We start from the raw sequence: 24,652 nt of genomic DNA on the forward strand, positions 1-24,652 counted from the left end.
TAGAAACAAATCAAAAGATAGAGATAAATGAATAATTCCCTGGGATGAAGAAAGCTGATAAAAGTTTCAGAAGTGATCTTGAAAGAGGGAGTACCTAGCAAAAGCCCCAAGTTTACTGATATAATTGCACTCTCATGGGCAGCAAAATGACAGACACCCTGATTGTTTTAAGTACAAGGCTGTAGGAGTGGGGGGGTGTCAAATGAATTTTAAGTTAATTAAGTTATACAAATGGTAAATTAATTTTAATGTCAAAAGGAATGTAAGTAAGGATTAACAGTCTGAAGTATGTTTTAGAGATGGGTTCTAAGCTATTAGATATGACCCATGAAATGGATCTATGAATGATTATAATCTGTTCCTAGATGAAATTTAGCTAATGTGCTGCTTTAGTCAAAAACAGCCCATAAAACACTGGTAGTCGGGGCAGCTAGGTGGCGCAGTGGATAGAGCACCGGCCCTGGAGTCAGGAGTACCTGAGTTCAAATCCAGCCTCAGACACTTAACACTTACTAGCTGTGTGACGCTGGGCAAGTCGCTTAACCCCAATTGCCTCACTAAAAAAACAAAAACAAAAACAAGACCCACACTGGTAGTCATTAAAGTAAGATACTGAAAACACAATACAAAGTATTTTGCCCTTCTACAAAAACTGCAATGCATCTACTTACCTCATATGGTGATTGTGAAGAAAGAGTTTTGTAAAGCATGTTGAAAATGTAAGCTATAAATCATTCTCTTTACCTGGAATATTGCATACAGTAATAGTAATCACACCTCAAGAAAATATAATATAGATGAAAAAGGTCAAAAGGAAAGCAACTAATCACGATCAAAGATAAAGGATAAAACACATCTACAGATAATGTATCAAGGGTTGCTCCATTCCCCATGGCCTGGGAGTATCATTGTGTGGTTCAAAGGAAGGCAAAATAGATTATCTCTAGCTTCTCTACCCATCCTCTAAGGAAGACTTTGTTCCCTTACAAGAGGGAAAGCAGGAAGGCTCCCACTCTGCTTTCCTCAGAAAGAGGAGGTACTGGGCTAGAATTATATCTATCTACTCCCTTAAATGTTGTTAGCCTAAAGGATGTGATTTGGGGATTCAAACTAACTTCTGGTCACTCTGCAACAGTCTGGAGAGAAATGAGACATGGATAGCTGGGGACCCTCCTTAAATTGAAGTTCTAGATGGAACCATTCTCTGAAGGGGAAGAGGGTACTTCTAATGTATGAGTTGAAGGGCTGGAGTGAGGCTTCAAGAAGAGGAGATAGAGCATGGTAGAGGAAGTTCAGTAGTCAGGAGGGCAAAAGCTGAAGTATTTATCTGGGTTTAGGCTGAAGATATCTGAAAAATCAGAAAAACCTGGAAAGACTTGTATGAACTGATGCAAAGTGAAGTGAGCAGAACCAGAACATTGTACGCAATAACAGCAATATTGTACAATGATCAACCGTGAATGACTTAGCAACACAATGATCCCAGACAATTCCAAAGGATTCAGGATGAAAAATTATATCCATCTCCAGAGAAAGAACTGACACAGATTGAAGCATACTGTTTTTCACTTTCTGTATTTTTTCTTGGTTTCTTTTTCTCTTTGGGTCTATGTGTTCTTTCACAACATGACTAAAATGGTAATATGTTTTGCACAATTGAACACGTTTAACCTATATCAAATTGCTTACTGTCTTGGGGAAGGGAATGGTGAGGGAAGGAAAGAGAAAATTTGGAACTCAAATATTTTTAATGAATGCTTAAATTGTCTTTACATGTAACTGAGGAAAAAATATTATTTCAATTCCAAAAAAAATAAATTTCCAGATGAATTGTAAAAACAAAAAAAGATATCTGAAAATTCAAGAAAGGTAAATTCATGGATGATTACTTTATAAGGAATTATTCAAAAAAATTAGTAATGTTTGAAATACACTTCTCAGCTTTTGCAGCTGATATCATGAAAGGAAGCTTTCCACAAAACTTTTCTTAATGTCACTGAAAGTTTCGGACTAGTAGTATATCTTATTGCTTATCTGAAAGAGATAAGGTTTAGAGTCTCTGTAAAGAACTTCAGAGCAAGAGCAAAGTGGAATGGGTTGTCTTGGGAAACAGCATTTTCCCCCTTTATCTAGAGTTTTTAATGATCACTTTGAGGGGATAATAGCAAGAATTCTTGTCCAGGGTTTACACAAGACTACTTCTGAGGTTACTTCCAACTCTGAGATTCTGAAACTGCTTTATCTTATGGAATGCTGGAGAAAAGATTGTATTAATCTCAGTAACACATCTTTTTTGCTTGAAAACTTTCAAACCTTGGAATTTTCCTGATCTATTGGGTCTAAAGTGGAGGCAGCATGACAATAATGGATAGAGAGCTGGCCTCAAAGCCAGGAGGACATGGGTTTAAATCCTGCCTCTGTCACATACTGACTGTGTGATCATGAGCAGATCACTAAACCTCTCAGTGCTCCTGACAACCCACCTAAAGCTATGAGTTTCATAGGAGGTGAAGAAAGAGTTTTATAAAGCATTGATAGGAGTTGCCTCACTTGGGAGTTCCCTACACCAAAGAAATCTGATACATCTAAAAAAATTGTCCTTCTCAAATGGCTTGTTATATGAAGTGTGTATAGCTTTATATGCTCTTGCTTTTCAAGTCAACAAGTATTTATTAAGTACCTACTATGTGCCAGGCATTGAGTCAAGCATTGGGGATATACAGAAAAGCCAAAAAAAATTCCTACTTTTAAGGAGTGGTATAAAGGAAAGATTTGGGCTCAATGCGTGAGTTTGAATCCTAGCTCTGCCATCCACTAGCTATATAAACTTGGGCAAATCCATTAGAAAAAGACAATACTAAAAAAAAAAGAAAGAAAAAGACAATACTTACAGATCTACCTAATGAGTTGTAACTAATAACTCAAACCCCATCATTTTGGGTATAAACTTTCTGAGATTCTTTCATGGTATAGAGAGGAAAGCACTGATTTAGAATCAAAGGACCTAGGTTTAAAATCTTGTTCTACCACTTGCTATCTCTGCCTAAGTCACTAAAACTTTCTGGGCCTCAGTTTCCTTTTCCTTTAGACTACAAAGTAGTCTGAATGATCTCTAGAATGTCTTTCAGATATAACTCTAATCACCTTTTTTGCCCACCACCAGCACATCCAGGTGGCAAAGAAATTATGTGCACATTTCCAAATCTTCCTGTCTCCTCTGAGATAAAAATTATCCATGGGGCCATTGATTAGGTACTGCTGTCAATCACCAAATCAATGACGGAGAGAGAGTTATCTGCTCAGAGAACAGGCTCATCTATGGGGGAAAAAGTCAGAGATCCCAGAGCATCGGCATCAGCAACCTTATGCAGAATGTGAATATTTAAGCAGCATAGAAAAATGGAAGTTTACAGCAAGCAGGAGGGAAAGATAAGGGTGTACATGTCTGGAAACAAGTTAACAGAAGGGAAAAGATAAGGATCCCTGCCTGCTGCTTGACATACAAGCTTTGGCTTCTTTCCCAACCTTGATTCTGCAGATGTTGTGACCCTCAAGCTTCCAAGAACAATGTCTAGAAGCTCAAATGAAAGACCGAGGCTATGACTTCTCATCTTCATGATGGCAAAGTCTGAGCCAGAGTTTCTTTTGAATCACAAGAGGCCTACACCAGAAAGTTTCTTGCCACACCTTAGTATGAACACAAACATAAATATTAATATACTCGGGCACCTAGGTGGCACGGTGGATAGAGCACCAGCCCTGGGTTCAGGGGGACCTGAGTTCAAATCCAGCCTCAGACACTTGACACTTATTAGCTGTGTGACCCTAGGCAAGTCACTTAACCCCAGTTGCCTCACCAAACAAAAAATTAATATACTCAATTGCATTTCACTAATTGTAGTCCTATCTTAACTGAGATTATTCTCCATTCTCATATAATTTGGTGGGCAGATTGTAAAATGATGGGCACTTGTAAAATGAGGGTAATAATAGTTACACTGACTACTTCACAGAGTTGCTGCAGGGATCAAATGAGATCATGTATATTTTGCTTTGCAATATGCTTCATAAACCATAAAATTCTCAGTATTCAAATGGATCTGTGATCTAATCAATGGGAATATTCAAAGAGGGTGCTGGAGACATGTCATTCATACCAGCTCAAGATAGCTGATTGTTAAATTTTCAGTGACCATTTATGCCACAGAATTCAGAAAACACCATTGGGCATTTTGTGTTGATGATGATGATTGTCTAAATTTAAGAACATGATGGAGAAAATGTTAATAAGGCAGATTACATTTAAAAGTGTGTCTTGGGTACTTTTTGCAGAGAGGATGGAGGTGAGGAGCCAGTTATTAAACATTTTGTTATAGAGCATTTTCTCAAATGATGCAAATTGCACCTCTCCTATTCCTTTCCATCCTTTGTGCCTTTTGTCCATGTTCTTTCATAAGTTCACTCCCTGACATTATGGGAATTTTCCTCATTTTCTCCTAGCATCACTAGAATACCAATGGCACACACTGGCTTTCCATCATTCTCAACACATGGCCAATCTATCATTGTCCCTCATACATGTTTTCAATTACATCATTTACACTGTTTTTCCTTAGTAATTGCTTCTTTGTAATATATCACAACCTGCCCAAACCCACCACGGATCTCTCTATTGCCCTTACAAACATTATAGAAGTTTGACATACATACCTAATCTCAGAGAGATTGTATTTAAAATGATGGGGTTTGAGCTGTTAAACTCATTAAGTTATGTCATAGGGATCAAGCTTTCTACAAAATTTTCCTTCTTGTTACTGAGTTTCAGACCTCAGGACTGAGGGCACAATTGTCCTTCCTTCTTTTTCTAGTATTGGCAGTGGGGAGGTAAACCATAAAACATTATTCAGATGTAAACTGTTACTACTACTACTGTTATTATTATTATCACATTTAGGTTGGCGAAACCATTGGTATTAGTGAAGAAATTATGGGCCTCACCATCTTGGCTGCTGGGACTTCTATCCCTGACCTCATTACCAGTGTCATAGTGGCTCGGAAAGGACTTGGAGATATGGCAGTGTCCAGCTCTGTTGGGAGCAATATCTTTGACATCACGGTGGGGTAAGTAGAACTCGTGCTGTTGAATTTACAGGGGATCAGCTTTGCCTCATTCTGACTTTTTCTGCTCAGATGCACTCACAGATAAAACAGCAATCTCCAAACATGAAACTCGCTAGTCAAAAATGAAAAATATTAGCTAGAAGCAACGAGGCCTCACAGCTAACATTTTCTGCTCTCAGTCCTGTTAGATAAATAGGGTATTAGAGTCTCAGTGTGGTTTGAATATTTAAGGAACTCCTCTGGGAAATTTCACTTCCTCAAAAAACTTACAAGCCCATACATTGGTTGTATGTTTTAGAACAATAGGGACTTAAGTCTGTTTGAGATATTTTTGCAATTCCACTCTATTCTTTTCACCCTGGCCCCAGAGAAAATTTCCTTTGACACCAATTGGAATTTGGATCATTAAAAGAATATCTGAATCCAATAACAAACATCCATTTACCCTCAGCAAAAAAAAAAAAAAAATACTGGCATGACTTGAAGCTTCCATTTATGTAAATATCCTCATGGATATGTTCCAAGACTATTAAAAGTCAGAAAAATTATAGGTCATGTCCCATTTGCATGACCTATAGTTGTCATTACAACTATTTTCTAGAGAGGGACCAGGTGGAAAAGAATAATTCTCCTTATTATCTAATTTTTCTTATCAGGAGTTAAAGTGCTATCATTTTGATAGTGCTAAACTCTCCTCTAAAAGGCCAAATCCCTGGAATTGTGTCCATTTTCCTTCATTTTTCTTGTAATTCTCATTTCCTACTGCATCCTTTCCAGTAGAGTCTACACAGAATTCCATTAAAGGTGCAAAAACACCATGCCAGGGTGAGGAGGGCTCTCAGGGGGGCAAACTGTCCACATACAGGTGTAAGTTCCATTACTCATTTTTAGCTTGGCTCAGGTTGACATACAAAATAAGCTTTTAAATTCATCTCCATTTTCATTTTATAGTTTTAACTTCCATTCCCACTCTAAACCATAGCATTTTTCATCAGCTATTATGGTCACTGAGAAAATAATGTCTGGACCCTGCTCACTCAGTCAACAAACATTTATTAACCATTTACTATGAGGCAGGCACTGTGCTCTGCACTAGGCATACAAAGAAAGGTAAAAGACAGTCTCCGCTCTCAAGGAACTCATAGTCTAATGGGTGAGAACCAAATAAGCTACATATGGCCTTGGTTACTATCAAAACTGGTATCCCTACAACTCCCTAAAATCATATTCAATAGCTCCCTAGGGTCTTCCCACAAAATTTTCCTATATTGTGCTTTTCTTTTCTAGAAACATAACCCAAAACAGAAAACCTAAGGAAGTACCTCTTGACCCATTTTATTCAATATCACTTAATGTTTGGGGTTTTTTAGCCCAGTTTTTTTTTTCCCCAGAAACCAAAAACTATCATCCTAGTGTTTCTGGGGAAAGGGGGAAAAAAAGATTGAATTTGTATTTGAGTCAGCAGACCTGGGATTGAATCCCAGCTCTGTAAAATGTGTGACTTTGGGGGGCAGCTAGGTGGTGCAGTGGATAAAGCACTGGCCCTGGATTCAGGAGGACCTGAGTTCAAATCCAGCCTCAGCCACTTGACAGTTACTAGCTGTGTGACCCTGGGCAAGTCACTTAATCCTCATTGCCCTACCCAAAAAAAAAGTGTGACTTAGGGCAAGTCACTTAAGTCACTTACCCATTCTAGACCTCAATTTCCTCCTTTGCAAAATGAGGGATTAGACTACATGAGCTCTATGGTTCCTTCCAGCTCTAATATTCTATGTTCTTCGTTCTGAGCTTCCTTCTGATACTAGAATCCTGCGATTCTGTGCTCCTTTCACCATTCATTTCCTATTGACTCTTTTGGCCCTTAATGTATCACAATGTCAGTTATCTCTTCATGCTCATCCCATGTGTTCCTCCCTGAGAGGAGGTAAAGTTTCCAAACCTTCTTTTTATCCCCCCATAGCACCTAGCAAAGCAACTTGCCCATAATAGGAATTAATTCAATCTGAATGAAGAAATGAATGAACTTAGCCCATCACCAACCACTTTTCCTTCCCTACTACCATCCCAAACTGCCACCAACCCACCTAAATAGCATAAAGCTTGCATCATGTCTAAATCTCATTGTCTTAAGAATAAACATAAGCATTAATAATAACAATGATGATGATAATAACTAGTGTTTATATAGTACTCTGAGGTTTGGAAAGCACTTTACACACATTCTCTCATGTGATCCTTGCAACAACCTTGTAAGGTAGATGCTATTACCCCCATTTTATAGATGAGGAAACTGAGGCTGAGAGATATTAAGTGATTGCCCCAAATCACAGAGCTAGTATGTGTATGGGGCCGGATTTAAACTTGGGCCTTGCTGACTACTGATCCAGATGTTTTACTATCTACTGCTTGTATTATTTTCTCCATTTCCTATTTTCTGTGACCAAAAACATGAAATATTTCCTTCACAGAACCAAAAGAGTCTGTGTGTATGTGTATATGTGTGTATATGGCAAAGTAAGCTGACGACATATGCCCTTACCTAATGCCTTTCAACTTAACTAACTGGAGTTAATTAGTCAAAAGTATAAATGTGACAACAAGAAATAGCCAGTTCAAATCCTTTTTGAGGTAAATAGGCATAAATCTTAAATAAAAAAAAGTAAGAAATTTTAGATTTCCTGGTAAGATTGTGTTGGCCAAATATCTTGTGAATCTAAATAAAAGGCCCTTAAATGAAAAAGGATAGAGGAGGAAAGAATGTCTATATGCCCCAACTTAGATACCATAGAGAGTAATTTCAAAGAAGGAAGGAGAAAACTAACAGGTGAGATACCTGGGATCCATAGGAGATAGTTTTTTAAAAGAAGTCATTAGTAAAAACCTATGACCTCAAATGTCTATATATAGGAATGCCTATGTAGGCAATATGTATAAGAGGAAGGTCCTAAGGCACAAAATTTAACCTCATAGACATCACTAAACCTTGATAACATGAAATCCATTACTGGATTATGGCTCTGGGTATGTATACCTTATTCAAAAATAAGAAGATAGACAGATAAGTGTAACAATTGGAAAGACGCCACCTGCTGGAGATTTACTGTAGGAAAGCTCCACCATGAGGAGAAGGCCTCTAAGAGCAAGACCATGCAGCTTTTCTTTGGCGTCAGGAAGTGGCGTTTGCTTGTGGGAGAAAGAGGGGGCAAGGCAGGCTCTCTCGCTCTCTTTACTCAGGACTCAGGTGGAGAAGGGGGCTAGAAATGCACTCTCCCTTTAATAGATAGATGAATCTAGGCCTTTCTCTTTCTTTTCAACAAATTCTTATTCTCCTTAATAAATGCTTAAAAGTCTAACTCTTGCTAAAGCTTATAATTTATTGGCGACCACTCATTAGATATTTTAGACAGACTAGCTAGAATTTTAGCCCCTTATATAAGCTAAGTCCACTAAGTAAACAGAGAGGTATGGTATCATTGTATATAAAGAAGGTATATTTGTGTGAGGTAATCCAGGAACTAGAGGGAGAAACAAGATGGAGAGTATTTGGTTAAAGGTCAAAGAGAGGGAAAAATAGAGATGATTTTGCAATTGGAGTGTACTATAGACCTCCTGGACAGAAAGAGGAAATAGATGAGGAGTTTGTGACACAAGTCACAAATCTGGTACAAGGGCATGATAGTAGTCATGGAGAGACTTTAATTATCCAGATATTTATTCTCTCTCTCTCTCTCTCTCTCTCTCTCTCTCTCTCTCTCTCTCTCTCTGCCAAAGGCAGAACAGCTACCTTTTTTATTTGCTTTAATGATAATTTCATCCTTCAAAAGGTAGAGGAAGTAACAAGAAGAAATTCTATTCTGTTTTTGATTCTCAGTAACAAGGAACAATTGATTTCTGAGGTAAAAAAGATATGGTCTCTGCCTGCGGGGGAGGTGACCTACTCCATGCTAATGTTTGTGAGAGAAGAGAGGGAACTCAGGCATTCATCTTAGATTCAGAGAAAAAATAGGTAGGATTCCATGGACTAAAATTCTTGAGGATTAAAATGTCGGGCCAGTAGGGATAAGAGATGCTCAAAAATGAAATTTTAAAGACACAAAGGGAAACAACTCCAGTGAAGGAGGGGAAAATGAGATGTGTCTGAAGAGGCTGATGCAAGTACACAGGGAATTCATAAACCAACTTAGGTGTTTTTTTTTTTAAAATAAGAATGTATAGAAGATGGAATCAAGGGCATGAAATAAAGGATGAATATAAGAACGTGGCATTATTATATATAAAAGGCAGCTAGGTGGTGCTGTGGATACAGTGCCCAGCCAGGAATAAGGAAAAGCTGAGTTCAAATCTGGACTCAGACACTTACTAGCTGTGTGACCCTGGGCAAGTCACTTAACCCTGTTTGCCTCAGTTTCCTCATCTATAAAATGAGCTGGAGAAGAGAATGTAAAACCACTCCAATATCTTTGCCAAGGAAACACCAATTGGGGTCACAAAGAGTTGGACACAACTGAAACAACATTGTTGTATAAAAATGTCATCAAGACTGCTGAAGCTCAGTATGAGCTGAAGTTGGTAAAAACATCAAAAAAAAAAAAGGAGTTTTAGCTATCTTGGGAGAAAATGGAGCCTCAAAAAAGGAAAAAGATCTTTACGGAGGGTGGATGGAACAATGATAACTTACAACAGAGAGGAAACAGTAATGCTCAATTGTTTTCTTTTTGTTTTCTATGTAAAGAAAAATAACTTCTACACTAGAAATAAAAACAGAACCAAAATGACTGATAGGTAGTTGGTGTTCAAATAGGGAGATAGTTTAAAAGAGCAACCAGCTGTTTCTACTGAATTCAAGTTATGTGGTCCAGATGAAAACAACGAGATTCTAAGAGAAACAGGGAATGTGACTGTTCAGCCACTGTCAGTGATGTTTGAAAGATCATGCAAAATGGGTGAGGTACCACAAGATTGGAGAAGAGCAAATGTTGTACCAGTTTTCAGAAAAAGGAAAGAGAATAGAGTCTGCAAACAATAGGCCAATGAACTGGATTTTGATTGCTAGGAGATTTCTAGAGTGGATCATTAAAGAGATGGCTTGGCAAATATCTAGAAAGAGAACCAATAATTACAGAGGGTCAGCATGACTTCAATAAGATCAGGTCATTCCAGACTAATGTAATTACATTTTCTGATAGGTTTACTAAACTAGTTGATGGCTGGGAATTACATGGATTTATTTCACCTGGATTTTAGCAAAACTTTTGATAAAATATCTCATACTCTTCTTACAGAGAAGATGGAGACTTATAGATTACTTGATAATAAATCAGATGGATTCAAATCTGGTTGATGGCCAGACACAAAGAGTAGTCATTAATGGTTTAATGTCAATGGTAGGTTTCTAGTAGAGTACCCAAGGACCTTAGCCCGTCCCTATATTGTTTTTGTTTTTGTTTTTGTTTTGCAGGGCAATGAGGGTTAAGTGACTTGCCCAGGGTCACACAGCTAGTAAGTGTCAAGTGTCTGAGGCTGGATTTGAACTCAGGTCCTCCTGAATCCAAGGCCAGTGCTTTATCCACTGCACCACCTAGCTGCCCCCTCCCTATATTGTTTAATATGTTTTATCAGTGACTTGGATAAAGCACAAATCACAGGGTCATCAAATGTGTAGGTGACTCAAAGTCAGGAGGGATAGAGATCACAGAAAATGACAAGTCAGGATGCAAAAGCATCTTGATAGGCCAGAGAAAGTGGTAAGACAAACTCAAATACAATACAAATACAATACAAACTAACTTAGAAAACCACAAATTAACATTATCTGTGTTGTATTATATTTATATTTTATTTTATTGAGCATTTCTCAATTACATTTTAATCTGCTTTAGGCCAGGGATTTTGGGGGTCTCTTCATGAAGTAGGTTATTGATTTGACACCTCTGGGCAAGAGCACTAGGCTGAATCTATTAAAATGAACTTAAAAAGGGATAAATGTAAAGTCTTTCATTTAGATACCAAAAAAAATTATCTTCACAGGTATAAAACAAGGGATACATGGATAGATAGGAATTGTGGTAGGAAAAAATAGAGCTGAGGGTTTTAGTGGAAAACTCAAAGAGAGGCCTAACTGCCAGCAATAGAAAGGTGCACTAGCAGATTCCACTACACACTACCCTCATCAGATCTCCTCTGTAAGATTCTGTTCATTTCTGGCCACCACATTCACAATGGATGTTGATGAACTGGAGAGTTTCTAGAGGAAGGCATCCAAGATGGTGTATGAAGCCTAGAAAAGACTCAGGGGAACATGATCACTGTCTTCAAATATTTGAAAGGATGACATTGGAGTTAGGATTAGATCTGTTCTGTTTGACTCTATGGTACCTAACTGGAAGCAACAGGAGGAAGTTGTAAAAAGGCCAATTTTGGCTTAATGTTGGCAAAAATTTCCTAACATTTAGGACTCTCCAAAAATGGAATGGCCCACCTGGATAACCACTTGTCAGATAAGTTGTAGTGGGTCTTCCTTTTATAGATGAGTTGGGGGGCAGCTAGGTGGCACAGTGGATAAAGCACCAGTCCTGGATTCAGGAGGACCTGAGTTCAAATCTGGCCCTCAGACACTTGACACTTACTAGCTGTGTGACCCTGGGCAAGTCACTTAACCCTCATAGCCCCACCAAAAAAAAAAAATTATAGATGACCACTAGAAATCCTTTCCAAGTCTCAAATTGTGTGGTGCCTTGAAACTCTGCTACACAGAGAAGAATCCTAGGGTCTAACTTAGAGCCAAGTACTAGTTGGCAGAAACTGAATAATATCCTATTCGCGTACCTCTGTTTAGTTCTATCACATCCCAAAGAAGTGCTGAAGTTGCCTTGGATTTGGGCAGTGGTGGGGAAAAGGAGGGAAGAATGTTCTAGAATCTAGAGGATCCTGAGGAAATGAGACCCTAGTCCAGGTCAACCTCAGTTCAAATGGTCCCTTGGAGAGCTGCCTAAGTTTCCTAGTTGTAATAGAGGTTCCAGTAACTCATTAGGATATTAGGATAAAGACCCTACCCAGTTCCCCAGGCTGTTTTTGTTTAATAGAATATACCTGAGGCTGGCTAGGAATCCAAACAACCTCTGCTATTTACTTCCACCATATATTTCTTCACTAGAATTCATCTCACTGTTAAACTTCTATTAGCTTCCATCAGCAGAATACATTTTTCATAGTTTTATAACAGCTATCAGGTTCAGTCATTTTAGTCATGCCTGACTCTTTGTGACCTCATTTGGGGTCTTCTAGGCAAAGATACTGGAGCAGTTTGCCATTCCCTTCTCCAGTAGATTCATTTCATTGGGTAAAGTCACTTGCCCAGAGTGACACTACTAGAAAGTTGTCTGAGACTGAATTTGAACTCAAGTCTTCAGATGATGATCAGAAAATGGATAGTGACCATTGTGTCAATCTTTGTATCCCCCGTCATTGCTTAAAGCAGTTTGATTTATGTGCAGTAAGTATTTAGTTGGTATTTGTGTGGTTACATGAATAGATGAATGATGCTTCTCTGAAGATAGTACATTACTTAACTACTTACCAATAATAACGTGTTTATATAATACATTAAGATCTCTTAGGTCTTTCTTCACAACACTGTGAAGGAGGTAGTACAAGTATTGGTTATCTCTTTTTTTACAGACAAGGACAGTAAGGTAAGTTATTTGCCCATGATTATAAGCTAATAAACACCAAGTCAAGATTTAAAATCAGGTCTCCTGAGTTCAAGTCCAAAACTCTTTTTACTATACCATAATGCCTCTCCAATATTTTCTCCTTTCACCCATCACTCATCTCCCAACTCCTCCCTTTTTGATGGTACGTAGTTAACCAGGTTGGACTGCAATGCTTCCTCAGCCTCCTGCCCTGTTGAGAAATTTATTTCTCACTGGCTTCAGTCCCACCCCCCACCCCCTCAAATAGCTTCTGTGAGAACAGGACCAGTCTAGTGTTTTCTGTACCAAGTTTCTATCTCTCCCAAGCCCTACTCCAGTCACAAAGTTGGAATTAAGTACTCATAAAGGATTGTTCATTGCAACGTCATCTCTTTGCATTTTTACAGTCACATCAAAACTTAAATTTGGAAAATATAGATAAGTTCAAATGAAATTCGTAAATCACTTTCTGCTGTGATAGAGAATAAATGAATTGTTTATCTATAGAAATTTCTTTCCTTTAGATTTCCCCCCCAAAAAAATTGTCCTCCAATCAAAAAAGAACAAAGTCATTTCCTCCCCTGACTCCCAACTCAGTTCCACCATAATAGACCAAAAAAAGACATCCCCTTAGGCAGCTAGGTGGTGCAGTGGATAAAGCACCCGCCCTGGATTCAGGAGGACCTGAGTTCAAATCCGACCTCAGACACTTGACACTTACTAGCTGTGTGACCCTGGGAAAGTCACTTAACCCTCATTGCCCCCCACACACACACACAAAAAAAAGACATCCCTTTGCAATGACAGCTTATGAGAGTCTTCATTTCTTTTAAGTGTCTTTTAAAACATATTTGATCACTACTTGCCTCTCCCCTTCCCTACCTTTTTGTCTCTGCTTCTGTTTCTTCACAGACTGCCACTGCCCTGGCTCTTATATACTGCTATTCACAGATTCAAACCAGTGACAGTCAGCAGCAATGGTCTCTTCTGTGCCATCGTTCTCCTCTTCATCATGCTACTCTTCGTCATCATCTCCATCGCTCTCTGCAAATGGAGGATGAACAAAATCCTGGGATTTACCATGTTTGGCCTGTACTTTGGATTCCTGGTAGTCAGTGTCCTCCTAGAGGACAGAATTATCATGTGCCCCATCTCCATATAGCTGGAAAAGCCATTTCTTAAATAAATAATTGAGACAGCAATGGATGGTCCCCAATCCCTATCCTCTCTCAGCCTGGGTCCTCTAAACCCCCTGAAGAAGAGGTAGCTAGCAAACAACCCTCTATTTTTGTAAAGCTTATCTCCTTGGCTTAAGGAGGGATGGATTCCAAGTTCACTTCATGTGCTGCTGCCTCTGAATGACTGTCACAGCCACGCAGAAGACACAAGGGCAGTCATTTGTGGCTTTTCTCTGCTTGCCACTGACAGGTCGTACTCCTCGCTGGTCGGAGGTACATAATGCTATAACAACATGAGCTATAATGTCAGCTATATGTATACATATATACATATATATACATATACCAACCACCTATTTCTATGTATTGCACTTCTCTTTCCATACATATATTAATATATGCTTATACACACACGAAGAAAGAAGAACTATATATACGTATAAATATGTATCATTTCAGGGATAGCTCTAGTATCTGTTTAGTACCTATTTGAGGAGGGGTACCAACGTTCAGGCTGGCCTTGTTGGAAAGTGTCATCTAGTGGAATTAGGGTTGGGCAAGGGAAAGATTGCCTGAGCATCTCTCCTGGAACCTACATCCAAGTTGGGCTTGCACAGACTCTTGAAATGGAAAGGTTTTAGAAACTATTAGCATCGCTTACTAGAGAGGACTGGTGTTGTATTTCATAAAGACTGCACCACCCTGTAGGTGCACCCAAATGCTCCTACAAACTGTACTGAGAAGCCAGAGAATAGCCAGTCTGCATGTGCAGTGACAGCTCGGAACCCACAAGGTTCCTCAGGCCACTTAGCTATAAAACCCAAACCAACATTTTGGAGAGGGGAATGAAAAGGAAGGTTCTCCTCCTATCTCTCCAGCATGCAAGTAGACTATATGACTGCTAAATCAATTAGCTTTATTCCTAAAACAGCAAGACTATATAAACTGTACCCTTGTCATTCTAACGGTCCTGCCATCCTTATCATTATGAAAAGAAGAATGATATTTGAGCTATGGTTGTTATCTGCATCACTTTTCCAGTAACATCCGATCCCAACCTAGTTTGAAAAAAGTTTAGCTTTATGCAATGGATTACTATCTGGAGAGAAGATGTCTTTGGGCACATAGTTCTTTTTAAAATCCTTTCGGTGTGATGAGAGATGATCTTAGTGCCCAGAAAAGTCATTAGCCCTATCAGAGATGTAATCAGGAGATATGCTCGTCAGGACTAGGCTGAGCTAGACTCAAGAAAATAGTGTAGAGGCTTAGCATTCTACAGTGAGGTTTCTTTCTGACCTCTGAGTTACTCTGTGCTGGGCTAACTGTAGGGCTTGTTTCAGATCAGTATTTGGGTAAAGGTCATGCATGTCACCGTTTCTGCATTTTCCGCCATCCAAGCAGCCTTCAGGTATACTGCTGGCATGTATCCTGCTTGTAGGGGAGATAGATTGCTAAGGGCTACACATGACAATTTTTCCATGCTGTTTTCAGAGCTGATTGCAATGAGGCTCTTGTCACATGGATTTTCTCAATGTCACACAGACAATCCATCATATTTCATTTAGTACTCTCCATCTCTAATTTATTCCGTGTGTGATTCTGCATCTCTATATAGGAGCAGAGAGGAAAGCTGACCCTCTCCTTCCCCCGACCTTTCCCCCAAAAAAAAGAGAATTGGCAAACAAGGAAAGCAAGTGTTTGATTTCTTCAGAATTGTAATTGCAACAAAAGAAATAAAAAAATCTGAATTCAGGGTGCCCCAATATTCTTTATTCATCTTATTGGACCTCTCTGTTGATATAGATCATGCTATATAGATCATATCACACAATTGGGGAATCACATATCCATTAATCTTCATTATGTTGTGTCACTGGTATCATCGGTTATTTTAATATAGGCAGGTATAGAAATGCATGTACATGATCACAGAGAGAGATGGTAATAAGACCTACTGATAAGAAAGAGGAGAGAAGGGCCACCAATCTCAAGCCAATCAGTACTCCATAGTAACTGTGGAGTATCCAGCCCCTCACTGACAGACGGTTCCTAACAAAACTATTACACAAACATACACACACACACACACACACACACACACACACATTCCCAAAATAAATCATTTATAGCTGAATTGGGGGGGTAGGGTAGTAAGAGGTGTACACAGAAGAAAGGCTGATCATCTAGACATATGACTTAATCAGTGGAACTCCTCATGTGGAAACACCCTCCACTAATTCAGGTCAACAACTTGTTTGTAATTTAAAGTCTTACCAACTTACCTGGAACATTTAGAGTCTGTTATTTCTTTATAGTCACAAAGCTAGTATATGTCCCAGATAGGTCTTGAACTCATAACATCCTGACCCCTTACTGGCCTTCTATCCACTATGCCGCACTGTGTCCTGGGTTCATATATTTTGGGGTTCATATATAAATGTGCACTCTTTCTGTATGCCATACAACTATACACAAGCATTCTCTTCTTGTTCTTTCACCCCATTCTACTGGGCCTCATTGGTGGGATTTGATTACCTCTGGTCATACAGTTCAGGAAGCCTTAAATGTGATAGTGAATTGTTTGTTTTTACCCCTCAGAATATCCAATCCCTTACAGTTTCTATTTTATTGGATCTTTTGGAAAAATCATTATTTAGATGATTGATTAATTTTTCCATGAATGGCAGCTTTCTTCCAAAGATTAGAGGGGACTTTAATGCTTGCAAAGTACTTTATAAGTATTATCTCATTTAATCCTCTCAACAACACTGGAAGGTAGGTGCTATTGTCACCATTTTATAAATGAGGAAACTGAAACAGACAGAGGTTAAGTGACATGCCCATGGTTACATAACTAATAAGTGTCCGAGGCTGGATTTGAACTCAGGTCTTCCTGACAGCACATCCAGTGCTCTCTCCAACTGTACCACCTAGCTGCCCCCTCAGAAACTCCATGCTTTGGTTCCCTCTTGATTACCACTTTCTAATTCACCCAACCACCTTCTATCATTCAAGATTATAGATTTACAAGCAGAAGGGACCTTGGAAAACAATTAGCTTAATCCCCTCATTTTTTCATCTAAGGGAACTGAGGTCCAGGGACATGAAGTGACTCACCAAAGGTCACAGAGGTAAGAAGGCAATAGATGGAGGTGGTACTTGGACCACTGGTCTCTGACTCTACAGACAAGGCTCCTTCCATTGTATTAGCAACTCATCATTGGAACCTAACCCAGGCAACCTCCTACCTCTTATTCCCCTGGTTTATTCCCTTCTCCCACATGTTCTTTCTTCAGCTTAGCCCTATCTCTACACAAGAGCTTCCTAGAGTGATGTCCCAGAGCCTTGACTTTGCTCTCTGGTTCAGGCAGAGAACTGTCATGTGTTTGCTTTCTTCAGACCCCATCCTCTAAGTGTTGAAAATAGTTGGATGGAGGCAGCTAGGTGGCGCAGTGGATAAAGCACTGGCCCTGGATTCAGGAGGTCCTAAATTCAAATCCGACCTCAGACACTTGACACTTACTAGCTGTGTGACCTTGGGCAAGTCACTTAACCCTCATTGCTCCCACCCAAAAAAAGAAAAGAAAAAGAAAATAGTTGGATGGGGGAAGGAGACAAGTATCAAAATTGAAATGGAGTCTGCAATAAGAAATGTAACAAGGCAATAGCTAGACAGATGCTTAAGAGAAAAAAACAAGAGCCATGAATCCATCCCCTTTAATCTATCTATCAGTATATGCACCTGTCTGCCTGTGAATCTTTGTATGTTTCCCATTGACCCTATGGCCTGCATAGACACTGTAAAGTATGACTAACATACAAAATACTCTCTACACATTCACATTTTTCATTTCCCTGCCACCAATGGCAGTTGTAACTGTACAGAAAAGGGCTGGCAATCATCGAGAAATTCCAGAGGAGGCCAGTAGGCATGCCTATATTGTTACAGACAAGCATGTATATTTATGCCATCTCCAAGTCCTGTGTTCACTGTTGAATTTAATGACCACATTCTATATCATAAGGAGAATAGCTATATAATTACTAGCCTCAATTCCATAAAGATCCAGTTTTAGCCACTCCTTATTTCAGGTTGAACTTGTTTAATAGCCATTCCATTGGAGTTGGGAGGTAGGGACAGGGACCATATTGCTACTTTAGAGACAAAAAAATGATCATAGCAATTGAGTAAGAAACTATTTTCATAGAGAACAATGCTGAGCCATCAGGTGTATATCTTGATCTCTGGCAACTCTTGTGAAAGCAGCTGCTCATTTAACTAAAGTAGGAAGTGGGTTAGACTAATGAATCAATTGATTAGAAAACCTGGACAGATTTAGGGAATAAAAAGAAATTGCCATGACTGATTGTAAGTCTGCATAAATGGATAGAATTTTAATTTCTATGCTCTAAGCCTATTTCTGCCCTATGAGCAGCTAAGGAAACTGAAGGCCCAGCTCTTCTCATGACTAAGCCAAAGAGAGCTTTGACATATGCATGAGATCCTATTTTTTTTTCAGAAATCACAAAGGAAATGATGAATGTGTTGAATAAAATATATTCACTGAACATTGGGAGCAGTTGGTATTTCATTTAGTCTGCATGCCCTGTGTGCATGAATTTCTCCTGAAAATGCCCAGGAGGGCCAACCATGCATGGAATAGGAGAAATCACCCGCTCAAGATTTGGCATATCATTCTTGCTATGTGTATAATATTTTGATATAACCTGTTGTTTTCATAGGCTCAACTCAAAGGTCAAATAGTAGCAACCTCAGAGGTCATCTAGTCTAACACTATAATTTCAGTGCAAGACCACTCCAAAATCAAGCCAAGCCAAGCCAGACATATCCTTTTCAAAAAGACTCCCAACAAGAAAATTCTACAGCCTCTCCCAAATTCTGGGACCAGAAAAATTGCCCTTAAACCCAAGTTAAATACTTCATGCCACAGCCCAAATCTATTTGTCCACATTTTGCCCTGAGAAGTAATGAAGAATAGTGATGCAATTTTCTATAATTGCCCTGAATTATTTTTTTAAAAGGTCAGAATTAAATCACTCTTCAGCCCCCCTTCCTCCATGTTTAATCCTCCCAGCTTTATTCCTGAGTCTAAACCTAGGATAAAGAAATTATGTACCCTTATATTAGATTTGAAAATTACATACCACCACTCCTCTACTATGTGAGCTTTCTCTATCAAGCATTCAACTTGATATATCACGAAATAAATTCCTATAAGCATTAGAGAGTAGAATGGTGGGGAGATTAAAAGACATGTTTCAGTTCAGACATTTTAAAATACCCCTTATTGCACATTAGCTTTCTACTTTGCCTAATTAGTCCTGGCTCTGTCTAGGCCTTTTTTCTCTTTATCAATCTCTTAACCATTTTATGGTTTTCCTCTAGACTTTTCAAAATTCTCCATACTTCAGTACTGATCCATTGTTTCAGAAAAATTACACTTGATTCCCATTATTACTATTATAGTGCCCAGCACAGCGGGGGCCTTGCTTGTAGAGTAGAATAAATGTCTGTGGAATTGAATTGAAGTGATTGAATTAGATTGTTGTGGAACCTCTCTAAAACAAAATTCAAAATAAGGTGGGGCATGTTGGACCTCATCTGATACAGTTCAGTTGAGAAAATGCCAATATAACCTTGTTGTGTGTCAAATGTAAGAGGTACTCAGAAAACATTTGTTAATTTGCTTTGCAAATTAATTTCCATGGCATTAACTCTGAGAGTACCATGGTAGTAAAACTCAAGGCTAGTCAAAATAACAGGAATTTCCATTCATTCAATTAATATTTGTTGAGTTCCTACTTGGCAGATGCTTACATACATACAAAATTTTATAAATCAGAGGATGCACTGAAGGAAGACTGGAACCCCACATTCTGGGACTCCACATGATGCTTCAGGGGCAGTTCAGCTTTGCCATTTCAACAACAAGCAAGAAAACAAGGAAGACTGTTTGCATTCAATCTTATCATTTTTTTCAATAGAATCTGTTGCTTTCTTAAGTTGAACTCAAAGGTCAGACAGTAGTAAATGCAGAGGTCATCTAATCTATTGCTATAATTTCAGGGCATTAATTTCAGAGTTTGCATGATGCCTCTCTTGGGGTAGGTTTGGTATGAATTATAAGCTGGTTGATGAGGATGGGGAACAGAGAATAGAAAATAGCTCTTGGGTCAACAGAGAATTAGCAAGTGGTTCTTGCATTCTGCCATATTATTATGATTTTTTAATTAAAATTTTGTAACAAGGCTTTACATTGACATTTCAATAAAAACTATCCACAAATGTAAAGCAGGATACTATACTTTTAATGATGTAATGAAAAGAGAATGGGAGGGGAGGAAGATCAAATCTCCCAACACTCTAATTCTATGGATATTAAAAAATATACACATATATATTGCTATATGGGTTTTGGGTAGGCAACCCTATTCCATATAATTTGGATAAATCCTAAATTCTTTCCATTATTAGATGAAATCAGAAGAATATAAATACCTTTGAGGTTTTTTTAATTATTTGTAATATTGAACTTTATATTACTCCATGAGACATAGCTGTCTTAATTGAAGCCATAAAATAACAATAATTCAAATATTCAGGTGTTTTGAATGTAGGTATTCAACTAATAATTCATTAGTCACTTGTTTCATAGTAATCATTGTAAATTAAAATGTGTCTTTTTTTAAATACTTTTAACTGTTGTATAAGGGCAATCCTACTTTCCTACCAATAGAATTAAACATGTCCCACTTTCAGAGAACTCTAAATGAAAATAAACTTATGAAACAGAAAAATCAGATATGATTCTTCACTTTACCAAAGCATTTTTAATTTTTACAAAAGAAATTATTACTCATTTCCTTTAAATGGCACACTCTCTTAGTGCATTTGAAATTTTTCAATTTAAAAAAAATGCAACTTAACCCATTTCAAGCAAGGTATATGACTATGAGTAGAAGAATGGATAAATTAGCAAACATATATTAAAATGTCAAAAGTTCTATAACTACATCAGTAGGAGTTTTCTCTCCATTGATGTTGCTCATACCCCTTCCATGCCTTAGAGAAGTTCTTTCTGAGCTACTGTGGCCAAAATAATAATACTAGTTGTTATTATTATTATTATCTGGTAACCAGTGCTTTGGTGATGAACCTCTCCAATCTTAACTAAACTGGTCCTCCAACTACAGAAACAGGATCCATCACCCAGCCCATACTTAAAGCCTTTCCAGTTTGGTTATAGAAACTGTCAAATCTTATGTTTCATTGGCATGGTCTTCAAGAACCCAGTTCACCCCCATGCCAAGATGAGGCATCAGATGGGACTTCTGCCACGGAAATTTAAAGTAATAAATAAATGTGTCCATATAGTCATGTAGTTTAAACCTAAAAAGTTCCTTTATTTAAAATGGCAAATAGTGATTTCTGATGTCTCTTGGTGTCTAAGATTAGTTGGGCATTGTCTAAGTAGGATAGTGGGTAAAGTATAGAACTTGGAAGCAGAAAGACCTGAGTTTGAACCCTGCCTCAGATATTTACAAGCTGTGTGACCCTAGTCAAGACACTTAAATTCACTCAGCCTCAGTTTCCTCAACTATGAGATGGGGATAATAATGGTGTCTACCTCACAAGGTTGCTGTGAGGCTCAAATAAGATTTTATATGTATATATATTTTTTGCAAACCTCTAAAAATGCTACATAAATATTAGCTATTATATATGGACCTTGTTTATGTGAACCTGATTAAAAACAGATTTCTAAGAAAATATACTACTGACTTCCCCCTGAATGCTATAGTATCTGGCCCGGTGTATGGTGGGCTGCATTGAACAAAATTAATTCCAAGTGATAATAGTATTAAAAGACCATCCTCCCACTCACACACAATCCAGATACATACACACCCCACATTTTCCCAACAAAGCAAAAGGTATTTTGTGTTAACCAAAAATACTCATTTCACAGAAACATAGAATTGGATTTGGAAGAGATTTCAACTAGGATCTATTCTAATCCAATGAATTCCCTAAAGGAATGCCCACTCTGTAATATTCCCAATAAAAGATCATGCCACTGGGGCAGCTAGGTGGTGTAGTGGATAGACCACCAGCCCTGGAGTCAGGAGTATCTTAGTTCAAATCCGGCCTGAGACACTTAACACTTACTAGCTGTGTGACCCTGGGCAAGTCACTTAACCCCAATTGCCTCACTGAAAAAAAAAAAAAAAACATCATGCCACCTTCACTTTAAAACCTCCAGAGAGGGAATCCACATCCTGTCTAGGCAGCCCATTGAACTTTTGGATGCTGTGAATTGTTATTCCTGACATTGAGCCCAAATTTGCATCTTTTAAGTTTCCACCCATTATTCCTGGTTCTGCCCTTTGAGGCCAGTAGAAACCTACCTCATTACATCTTTTTTATATGATTCTTTAGTAAAAATCCCTATATAAATTGGCCTCGTTTTCCAGAGTTGTCTACCACAACTCAGGGTGGAAATCCCTCCATTTCTGAGTTAAAACCAGAGGTAAATATGACTAAATAGTTCCTTCCTGTTTAAATGTTTACATTAATTGAAGAGTTGGGTTCATTCAAAAGATGAGAAGAGGTAGATGAGAAATATTTTAACCAACCATTTCCTTCTATTGAGAGTCATCTTATAGTATGAAGAACAACCCTGTCTTGGGCAGGAAAACCCTTCAACTATCAGTATCTGTCTCCCAATTGTACCCTGTATACAAGCCCAAGATGTGTATAAAAAGTTAAGGCTGATTATTATTCCTACTACTAGACATAAAACTTTCAGGATCAAACCACCTTGTTTCTTTTTTGTTTGTTTTATTTTATTTTTATTTATTTTGTTATATATTTCCCAATTACATTTAAATCTAGTTATGGAGGTCACTCAGGAATGTCGCTTGTGTTTAACAACTCTGCTGCAGTCAGCCACTAGATACTTCCTCGTTGGTAGACTCAGAAGATCTGCAGTGGAGTCCTAATGAACTATTTGGTCTTATGACCTGGGCAAAACATTTAACTTTTCTCTGCCTCATTTTCTTTATCAGTTGGTTTCCACCTTGTTTCTTTTTTTCTTTTCTTTCTTTTTACTTTCTTTTTTTTTTTTTTGGCAGGGTAATGAGGGTTAAGTGACTTGCCCAGGGTCACACAGCTAGTAAGTGTCAAGTGGCTGAGGTCGGATTTGAACTCAGGTCCTCCTGAATCTAGGGCCAGTGCTTTATCCATTGTGCCACCTAGATGCCCCCCACCTTGTTTCTTAAAGTAGCCACCCCTCTCAAATAGTGACCAGAAACAAAGGAATCAAAAAGCACCTTCCTGCTTCACAGGTTTTCTTAAATGCAAGGTAGGAGAATGCTAGCTGGTTCTCCATGCAGAAAGTATGGTATTAATTGAAAAAAATAACTTTTTTTTAAAAAGAAAGAAAGTATGCATTCAGACCAGATCTGAAAAGGAGGTGTTATCTGGACCTGTTATTTTATAGCTATGGGGAAACTCTTGAGGTGAAAACTCTCTCCATTGATGCAAATCAGTAACCTGACCATAACTCATGGTCTTAGAGATTTGCATGGAGACTAAGAGGTTGACTGACTTGATCATGATCACATGAGTGACTTGAAAGCAGGTCTTCCTGACTCCATAGCTGACCCTTTAGCCACTATTCCACACTGCTCAGGTTCATTGGCCTGAAACAAACAAATTTTCTGGTTGTTTGGCTAGCTTAGGGTGCATTAGGAATTGCAAGTTGCCATTTTTATAAAGGTCCTTTTTTTTCTCACAGGTATAAGTCTTCATATGCTTTTATTTTTTTAAGATTTTAATCTGCCTTTCCCCCTCAAGTGACAGTTCTTGTCATCAGCCAGTTGATAAAATCAATTTGAGGCAGTTTAATTTATGTTCCTTGCCTACATGTTAGCATTGATCATTATTCACTGGAAGATAATCTATGTCAAAACCACTTTTATTCTTTTATTCTCTACAAAAATGAATCTGTACATAGGATGAAAGCTATACTCATTTGTACATAGGCCACTTGAGATTCTGTGTTTCTGTCTCATGTTTCACTCCAATACAGGGAATTTCACTGTGTTCCTGTTGTATTTTTCACACTAATGTTTCACCCCCTGCCCCATGTGTTACTACTCCTGATGATTATTTGCTCATACACAGGTCAATTTATGCAACTAAGTCTTCTAAATGTGAAGTAATAATAATAATAATGATAATAAAAATACTGAAGCGATTTGTTTGGTTTCTTCTTCAGTGTGGTCTGTACGTAATGCTCAGGAGCTAAGTGTCTTCACTGTCTGGATGGGGGGAGGGAAGTAAGCAGCCTAGATGCCCAAGATCTCTGGATCCATCCCTCCTCAGAGGTTCACTGCTCTCAAGCCAAATGGCAGCAGTCAGCAACCAAAGAGTTGACCTACTCCAGAGACCTGGCCTTTGGTGCAGCTTAATCAGCAAAACTTTTTTTGTCTTGCCCAGTCACACTTCCACTGATAGGATGCTTCATGACAAAGAGACAGAAGAGCCTGTGACTGTTAGCCCAGACTAATGGAATGATGGATCTAGTACTCAAGAAGCAATTTGAATTCCAGCTTTGCAGCTTAAAGCATCCTTCC

At 38.4% G+C, this 24,652-nt stretch overlaps 1 protein-coding gene across 4 annotated transcripts in view; it reads left to right on the top strand.

Annotated features, from left to right (window-relative positions):
* SLC24A2 (solute carrier family 24 member 2) overlaps positions 1 to 24,273 on the top strand; it is a 345,977-nt gene extending 321,704 nt beyond the window's left edge. For all 4 annotated transcript variants that reach the window (XM_043979806.1, XM_043979800.1, XM_043979817.1 and 1 more), the window contains 2 exons: positions 4,955 to 5,121; positions 13,725 to 24,273. In XM_043979806.1, the coding sequence (XP_043835741.1) occupies positions 4,955 to 5,121; positions 13,725 to 13,974 (417 nt within the window). In that variant the 3' untranslated portion in view covers positions 13,975 to 24,273. The remainder of the gene's footprint in view (positions 1 to 4,954; positions 5,122 to 13,724) is intronic.
* The last annotated feature ends 379 nt before the right edge of the window (positions 24,274 to 24,652 follow it).

Source organism: Dromiciops gliroides, chromosome 1 (assembly GCF_019393635.1).
Source record: "Dromiciops gliroides isolate mDroGli1 chromosome 1, mDroGli1.pri, whole genome shotgun sequence".
Classification (NCBI taxonomy): Eukaryota; Metazoa; Chordata; class Mammalia; order Microbiotheria; family Microbiotheriidae; genus Dromiciops; species Dromiciops gliroides.